The following is a 9,414-nucleotide window of genomic DNA, read 5'->3' on the forward strand; positions in this document are numbered from 1 at the left end:
AAGTAGGCACCAACTACTGATTTAAATTTTTACCAGAATTGTAGCTAGAACTCTGTTTTGAATAACTTCTCATCTTAGTAAAATGTAAGTTAGATTAGATTCTGAGAATACTGCCTATAAAGAAAACAAGTATCAGACCAATTTAATAGATATTATAGGAAGGAATAAACTAAATGAGAAAAATAACATTTTCGTGTTTCCTTATATCCTTTTCTCAATGTTTAGAGTCATTCAAAATGTCTAAGCATCAACTCTCAATAACAACAATCCTGAGCCTGATTTTTTCAGGTTGTTTGAAGTATAAACTCACTTCTTTTCACTTCCCTCTATGCCAGAAGCTATTTCTCCATGATTTGAAGTCCAGGACACTGTCTCTGTACCCAGGTTTATTTTTGCTTTTTGCATTATTTATTAATATATCTATTTATTAGTGTATTTCTTGACCAGAGTAATATTCCTTGAGGATAAAGGTGATATTTTATTTAAATATTTGGATTTTTTTGCCAACATAGTATCTAATACAGGCCTTATAGCATAAGCTCATATTATATACTGAATGGATTCATGAAAAAGAACAGCTACTCGTCCATTAGAAAGTAAAAGAAAATCTAATCCTTGTCTGAGAGAAATAATTATTTCCAAGAATATCACTGTCCGCTCTATGTTGTGCTTTTCTTTTTACATCGGGAACCTTTTATTATTTATTTATTAAAGATTTATTTATTTATTTTAGAGAAAGAGAGAAAGAGCAGGGGGGAAGGGCAGAAAGAGTCTTAAGCAGACTCCCCTTTGAGCGTGGAGCCTGACACAGGGTTAGGTCTCAGCACCCTGAGATCACTACTAGAGCTGAAACCAAGAGTCAGACACTTAAGCGACTGCACCACTCAGGGAAATTTTATTTTTGAATACAGTGAGAATCTTGTTTTAATGCATTGCCTGACTGTGAAGGTTTATATCCTGCCTCACCTACTTGGCTTTCTTGGAAACCTGAAATTCTGGTCCATGGCTTTGATTCTTAGATTTGCTTAATTAATTTATTTTTATCATTAGTTGATAGGTTCTTAGTGGATAATTCATCTTTTCTTCAAGGTGTAACCCCTGACCTCTTAGAAGGTTAACAGCATCAATAGACCATCTTTTTTTTTTTTTTTTTTAAGATTTTATTTATTTTTTCATGAGAGACACAGAGAGAAAGGCAGAGACACAGGCAGAGGGAGAAGCAGGCTCCATGCAGGGAGCCTGGTGTGGGACTCGATTCCGGGTCTCCACGATCACGCCCTGGGCCGAAGGCGGCGCTAAACTGGTGAGCCACCTGGGCTGCCCCTGGACCATCTGTTTTGAATTCATTTTTCTGGACTAGAATGATGATGGAATCTATTTATTTATTTATAAAACATACTTTGGGATGCCTGATATATATCTGGCACTACTGTGGATATTATAGACTACAGTAGTGATTGATATAATCTTTCCTTACGGGAATATTGCATTCTAGTTAGGGAGATACATTATGAATAAAAAGATAATACAACATAAGTGAAAAATTATACAATACAGGTGAAGAACAATATAACTCTATAGACTGACCTGGGCTGCCATTTTAGATATGTCTGTCAGAGAAAACTACTTGTCACCAAGAAAATGACCCAGTGACACAGACCCAAATACAGATGAAAGAACCATGTGCCCATTTGAGTGAAAATCAAGTCAGGCAGAGGCCCTGGAATAAGAACAAATGTGGGCCATCAGAGGGCGCCAGGAGGCCAGCAATGAGAAGAAAGTGGAAGAAGGTGAGGTTGGGGAATATCCAGGAGACATCCCATAGGACCTTGTACAACATCCTGAGGACTATATATTTTCTAATAGACTTATTTATTTATTAGAGAGAGAGAGAGAGAGAGAGAGAGAGAAAACATAAGCAGGAGGAGGGGCAGAGGGAGAGGGAAAAGCAGGTTCCCCTACATGGGGCTTGATCCCAGGAACCTGAGATCACAACCTGAGCTGAAGGCAGACGTTGAACCAACCTGGGCGCTCCAAGACTATATTTTATTCTAAGTATGATGGGAAGCTCCATCACTTTGGTTTCTCTGAAGAAGAAACTTTTAGTGGGCAAGATTGGAAACCAAGAGATGACAGATGGTCCAGAAAAGAAATAAATAGGCACCATTTAGCTTAAATCTCCTTAATAATAGCAACATGTGCTTGCATGTGCGCAGGTAAAGGATGCCAACACCTTGTACCTTGTGGAAGCTAGTCCACATTTATATCTTTATGTAGGATCTCTGGCTCTACTTACGAGATTTTTAGAAAGTCTGATTCAACCTTTTATAGAGCAGCCACCTGTAAGTTCCCTGGTTACTCCCCATCTTTCAAGATGTTTTTATGTAGCACACCGTGGAAAGGTTTCTGAATATTCTTCAAGTAGAATCCTAGGAAAAAAAGACTGCTTCCTCAGATATTATAATTGATTTTTAAATTAGTTAACTTTTCTGTGATTGATTAGACCAGTGTTTGCAGTGTGACATCATTGCAGCTTAAAAATATACTTCCTCTTGTCTTCTCATTCATATAATTTTCTTTGACATGGCCCTGAAATTGCCCATAATTATTATCTTTTTACTATAATTTGGACACCAATACTATCTTTCTCATACAAAGATGATTTTCTGTAGATGGGCACGCTTGCTGTTTGTAAAGCAAGTGCTAATTTACTCTACAGGACATAGTCTTTGGTCAATTTCGCCCAATGTTTATATTTGTGTCATGGGCATTGGATCATGAAGTTATACTAACCCACAGACTTCTTTTGAATGAAGATTTTGCAGAATGAATACATATGAAATTTGTTAAATTCATTTTTGTTGTTTATACTAATGTTTTCATTTTATAATTTTAAAATTTAAAGTTCTCGCTTGTATCCAAAATAAGCACATGTGTTCTATGTAAACCAGCTATATGTGTATGCCATTTCACGTAACATAAATATCTGTTGTTACATTTTCTTATTTTGTCATTACTATTTATTTATGTTCTTTTTCCCTGGACTCTGCATTTCTTTGCTTTAAGGACTATGTCTTCCTATGTTTGCATCTGCAACCTTGACTTCCGTATAGTTACGTATAGTAGATACTGTATAAGTTGAATCAATGACAGGATACTGATATAGTTGAATGTCTTTAAATTAGTACCAAAATAATGATTAATTCATATAGTCTCTTGTGGGAAGAAACAAATAGTGCTGTGTCTAAATGTATATGTACATTCATTTTGTTTCTTCAGGTTTCCTTCTTAGTTCAGTTACCCTCATGCTAGAGAGGGGTGTGGCCTGACCATGATTGCATAGCATGTGTACCGTCCTTGCCATCAGACTGAAAACTAAATTTGGTGGTATGTGAGTGATATAAAAAGATTAAATTGTTGATAAATTAAAACACAATTTTAAGATGCAAAAATGAATATGGATTGGGTGAAAGACACATGATTCAACTTTTCCTTTATTGAAAAACTATATATACAAGATATATGTTAAATGTTTTCCCTTTGGATAGCAATAGAAATGATAAATTTGCATTCTGATATCTATGGTAGGATGAGAATATTAACATTGGACAAAAATAATATCGAATTTCCTTCTCCTTGATAATTTTCCTTCTGAAAGTCAGTAAAACAAGATGAGCCCTGAAATAGCAATAATCAAATTGCCCTTTGTGTTGAAGTTTCATAGCACTTTCTTTGAGGGATTACAGACTCTCAGGTGACTGGGGTTTTTCCTTGTATTGTTTGCTGTTGCTTACACTTATTTTCAAAATGATTTTATCTGTGTAGGAAACAAGACTTCTGCATTCTGTTCTAAGACTCCCATATTTACTCTCTCTAGGTACAATGTTAGTATGAAATATTTTTTTATTTCACATTTTCATTGTTTTTTTAAGGATTTATTTATTTATTCACGAGAGACACGTAGAGAGAGACGCAGAGACATAGGCAGAGGAAGAAACAGGCTCCCTGCAGGAAACTCCATGTGGGACTCGATTCCGGATCTTGGGATCATGACCTGAGCAAAGGCAGATGCTCAACCGCTGAGCCACCCAGGCGTCCCTCACATTTGCATTTTAAACCAATGTCCATTTATTTTTCTTGCTATGAGCTAGCATTTGCTTTTCATATGCCTATTTTTTAGAAGTCTCACCAGAAATGTTTTCCCATGTGTTTTTATTCATATATATACACGCATACATACATATAATTCCATAAAGGTATACAATCTACATATATACATATATGAAATGTATGCATTTAGCCCTGGACACTACTGAAAAAGAAATTCTAGCTATTGATAATGTATAACTTTTCTCTAGATCAACTCTGATGTGGTTAGCACCGTATCAAAACATTGAGTGGCTGCAGGAAGCAAGGTTAACAAGGCCAGAGGGACGCCATCTAGCGCTGATACAGCTCTGCTGCAGCCTAATTTGCTGAAAGTTGTCTTCAGGGAAGTGTTTCACAATTCAGATGCCTGACCAAGCAGATAATGAGAAGTGGGTGGGGGGAAAAATTCATTATCCGTATATATCACACCTTTATGGTTATAGAACTATGGTGTAAGCATATAACATAAGATTTAAAAGAATATATTTCAAACTCAGGATGGGAAGTAAAATTCATGCTCTGTGATTAATGGCGCCAAGGAATGGTGAGTTCAACGTAGTAGCTTATCATCAGGTTCAGGTGCTTGGTATCATTCAGGAACAGAAGCCCAGTGTTGCTAGACTTTACAAGTTTTCAGGAGAATTTAGAAATCTGGGTTTGTATATGAAACCTCCTCATTTAAATATGTTGGCTCTTTTTAAAAATTTTTATTTGTATTATCTTTTTAAGATTTTATTTATTCATGAGAGACACAGAGAGAGGCAGAGGCACAGGCAGAGGGAGAAGCAGGCTCCCCATGGGGAGCCAGATGTGGGACTCGATCCCCGAACTGGGATCATGCCCTGAGCCAAAGGTAGACTCAATCACTGAGCCACTCAGGTGTCCCCTTTTTTTTTTTTTTTTTTTTTTAAAGATGTGACTTAACTCCAACTTAAATACATTGTGGGGTCACATTTGGTCATTTTGAGTTTTTTTTTTTTTTTTCAAAAAAGTTCTTAAATTCATTGATTTCATTTCTTTCAGAGGACAGAGGTTTGGGGCATCTTACAGCAACATTGTGAAGTGAGGTTGGAATACACAGTTACTGCCAGATTGGGTCTTGGTTGAAGATCATTTTTATTCAACAATAGACGCTATTCAAGATACTGAAGTTATAGTTGTAAATAGGACAAACTCTTCTCAATGGTCTCTCCTAGTGCTGTACCTTAAATGGGATACCCAGTATCCTATTTCTATGGGGATTGCACCCTGAGGGTGTGGATATAATTTTCCAGTGTTTTTCTTGATCTTGAGCTCCATATAGAATTTAAGTTCATGATTTATATCCCTGTGGTATATCTTTCTCATAACTTTTTGCTGGGTAGCTTTGAGTTCTTAAAAAATAGCACTAAATTCTAGCGTGCAAATGGGGAGAACAAAACACTAAGAGAGTTGTTTGTTACTTTCTTTCACCAGAGCCCTTAACTTTGACCACATCTCTCCCCCTCTGCAGAGGGGAAGTGAATAAACAGAAAAAGCAAGAATGATCAGGATTCCAAATCCTTTGAACTTGCTGAACAAGTAGGAGAGGCAGGATGAAATCAAAGGATATAAATAGCACTGTGGCCCAATTCCTTGGCTCAGGCCTCCTCTGTTCAGTATCTTGAGCACTCCCATCCAAAGGCAAGCCATAGTCCTTCCCATTGCCCATTGGACCCCTACAGGCCCTTTCTTTAGCTCTCTGACCTGATCTACGACCATTCCTCACTTGTTCTTTCTGTTCCACCCTGGTCTCCTTGCTGTTACTCCGTCACATCACAAATAATCCCCTTGGACCTTTGTACTAGTCTTCTCTCTGCTTAGGGATATCCAACTTATTCTTAACTTGTTTGTGTCCTTTTTAGGGAGGTCTGCCCTCGCTGTCCCCTTGAGAATTATATCCCCTGCATTCTCAGTCGCTCTATTTTGTTCTACTCCACCTCCCCCACCCATAGTACTGATTACCTTTTAACATGATACGTAACTTACTCATGTTTACTGTAAGGGTTTACTCTGCTAAAACATAAGTTCTCTGAGGATAGGGATCTTTGTCTTGTTTTGTTTACAGATGTATCAGAAAACAGTGTCTTCCATATAACAGGCACCCAATATACATTTGTTAAATGAAAGATTATTGAGGGATACCTGGGTGGCTCAGGGGTTGAGCGTCTGCCTTCAGATCAGGGAGTGATCCTGGGGTCCTGGGATCGAATCCCGCATTGGGATCCCTGCATGGAGCCTGCTTCTCCCTCTGCCTGTGTCTCTGCTTCTCTCTCTCTCTCTCATGAATAAATAAATAAAATCTTCAAAAAAAAAAAAAAAAAAAAGAATGTTGAATCTCTTATTCACTTAGGCCTGAGCATATTTTACACAGTTTTGGTCCCCAAAACATATATTGAAGGTAAAAGAACTTTGTATGTTTGATCTCAATATAGAGGGCAGTCACTTTGTATAGGTAATTAGTAGGAAAAAAAACTGTAAAGAAAAGGTAATTGGTTTCAGGCAGTAGAAAGGACAAAGAATATGAGTTTGAAAGACTTGTGATGGTAATGTGGCTGCATCATATATTACCTCTCTGGTCCAGGTTTAACTATTTGTTATATCTGAATCTCAGTTATGTTTATTTAAATAGTTATAATAATAACAGAATCCATCCTATTTACCTTCTAAATGTATGATATGGTTTCTTTCCTTACACATACTTACCTCTTTTAACAGTTAACCCAATGTATATCAAAATTTCCATTACGTTACTTTTCTGTTCACTCGACAGATTTGCCCTTTAGAATAAAAGCTTGTGTTTGTTTCTCATTGTTTTGTTCTCAACTTGAAACACAATGTCTGGCATATCACAGTTGCTCAGTAAATATGTTGCTGAATGAATAATTAAGCAAATTTAAGCCACAGAGTTTATACGGCATAATAATAGTAAGTTGGTTTATAGCCAAATATTGTAATACAGGTGTCTGTTATTACTGTGACTAAGCTTCCATCATCACCAAATATGTCTATCTCAGCCTTCTTTAAACCGCTACCAAGAGGGTGACCATCTTCCTGTGTTACTGTCTTAATTTACAAGTTGAGTGAAATAACACAGAAAACACTTGGCTGATGTAATGATTTTGTTACAGGTCTCTAAGCTGGCTGGTGTTTTGGTCAAACATGGTGTCAAGAAAGGTGACACTGTGGTTATCTACATGCCCATGATCCCACAGGCGATGTATACCATGCTGGCATGTGCAAGGATAGGAGCCATCCACAGTCTCATATTTGGGGGATTTGCATCCAAAGAACTAAGTAGTCGTATTGATCATGCAAAGGTAAGTGGTTTATTTGGAGAAATCAAGTAGTAGCTACATAGAGGACAGCCACATTTATCTGTGAATGGACCATCTAAGAGTGATTTGTACTTAAGAGATCCTCCTTTCAAATGGAAAACAAAATTTGTGTTTTCTTTGGCATACATATATTAACCAAAATTTTACTTTGGGGTTAGTCTAATATGAAAAACATCTTGCTAGGTGCTGTAAAGCATGTAAAATATAGGAACGCCTGAGTGGCTCAGTGGTTGAGTGTCTGCCTTTGACTCAGGGCGTGATCCCTGGGTCCTGGGATCGAGTCCCACATCAGGCTCCCTGCAGGGAGTCTGCTTCTCCCTCTGCCTGTGTCTCTGCCTCTCTATCTCTGTGTCTCTCATGAGTAAATAAATAAAATCTTTAAGAAAAAGAATATAAAATATAAGATTAGGTGCATACCATTCAAGTTAGCTTGCCATATTTGGGTATATAAGACATACAAGGAAAATAATGAATAACCAATGTATTCATTAACACGTACTTACTAATTTCCTCCTGTATGCCAGGTACTATCCCTTGAACTGGATAGTGAGTGATACTTATTAAATGGATAGGACACATAGTAGTTTTATAATGTACATACTTCCAGGAATGGTGGTATAAGCACAATGGTTAAGAGGGATACCAGGGAAGAGTAGAGTTACATGGTTAAATGGGGGTGCTAGAATAACAAACTTGATAAGGCTGCTGTGAAAACCTCATTGAAATATTGAATTGAAAATATTAAAAAAAAGAAAATATTTAACACAGTGCTCAGGATATAGTACTTACTTATTTTAAAAAGGTTAGCTATCATCTATGAATTTAGAGTAGGAATCAGCCAACTTTTTTCTGGTAAGTTACCAATCTAGTAAATATTTTAGACATTGTGGATTACAGATGGTTATAGCAACTCCTCAGCTGTGCTGTTACAGCACACAAGCAGCCTTACACCCTGCATAAGCGGAAGATATGACAATGTCCCAATAAAACTCGATAGAAAGATGCTGTGGGCAGGGTTTGGCTCTCCGCCATCGTCCACAAACCCCTGAGTTAGAAAAAGGAGTGATTTCTTTTAGTTGGGATGGCCGAAGAAGACTTCCCTGAGTTGAGATTTAAGTTAGATCTTGGCTTAAGATTCAGCTTGTTGAATGATTGATATCGTGAGGATCCAAAAGGAGAGAAAAAGAATAGAAGTCTGGCTGTAGACAATAAGTATTGAATTTATTTTATTTGGAAGACAATGAGGAGACAGAGGTGGCTGAAGAGGGAGGGGTGGGGAGCTTGCAAAGGGAATTTTTGTCTGAACCGTGTCCTGTAGACCTTGACCAGTGCAAGTTTTTGAGCAGGTGGGTGTCTTGTTTTAAGCAATGCTCAGAGGAGGCAAGTCTTGCAATATGATGGGAGCGGGAGAGAGGCAAGGGGTTGGAATCAGACCCTTTGGCAGGTGGTCCCTTTGTGAAGTAATGGACAATGTGCAACAGAGTATTAGCAGCGGGAAGATTGAGGAAGGAGGTCATTATGGGAATAATAGATGGTTGACTTTTACGAGTTTCACAAGCCCGAGATGAGACATTTTTAATGTAGGAACTAATATGTGTTGAGGGTCCCTTGGATGCAAGGCAGAGAATATTTGCATATCTGACTTCATTTGCTAATAGATCAGTTATTAGAACTAGAAAGCTGGTTTGTGGACTAACTGGATAGAATTTTTCCTCTCTTTTTCAAACACATAGAGCTAGTGCTTGTGAAGGTAAATCTAGGGGAAAATAGTAGTCAGCACTAACCTGCAAACCAGTGGGCAGTTGGGGGGCTTCTTTGAGGAAGCTATAGACTCCAGCAGTTTAGCTATAGAAATCCTAAACACCATTTGGGTAACAGTATGAGATGCACTACATGTATTTTTTACATT

General features: G+C 37.6%; 1 protein-coding gene across 1 annotated transcript in view; it reads left to right on the plus strand.

The window, feature by feature from the left end:
• ACSS3 (acyl-CoA synthetase short chain family member 3) overlaps nt 1–9,414 on the plus strand; it is a 142,772-nt gene that overhangs the window by 38,380 nt on the left and 94,978 nt on the right. Inside the window, exon 3 of the mRNA XM_077845657.1 lies at nt 7,299–7,487. Coding sequence (XP_077701783.1) covers nt 7,299–7,487 — 189 coding nt within the window. The remainder of the gene's footprint in view (nt 1–7,298; nt 7,488–9,414) is intronic.

The sequence above is a fragment of the Canis aureus genome, chromosome 13 (genome assembly GCF_053574225.1).
Source record: "Canis aureus isolate CA01 chromosome 13, VMU_Caureus_v.1.0, whole genome shotgun sequence".
Classification (NCBI taxonomy): Eukaryota; Metazoa; Chordata; class Mammalia; order Carnivora; family Canidae; genus Canis; species Canis aureus.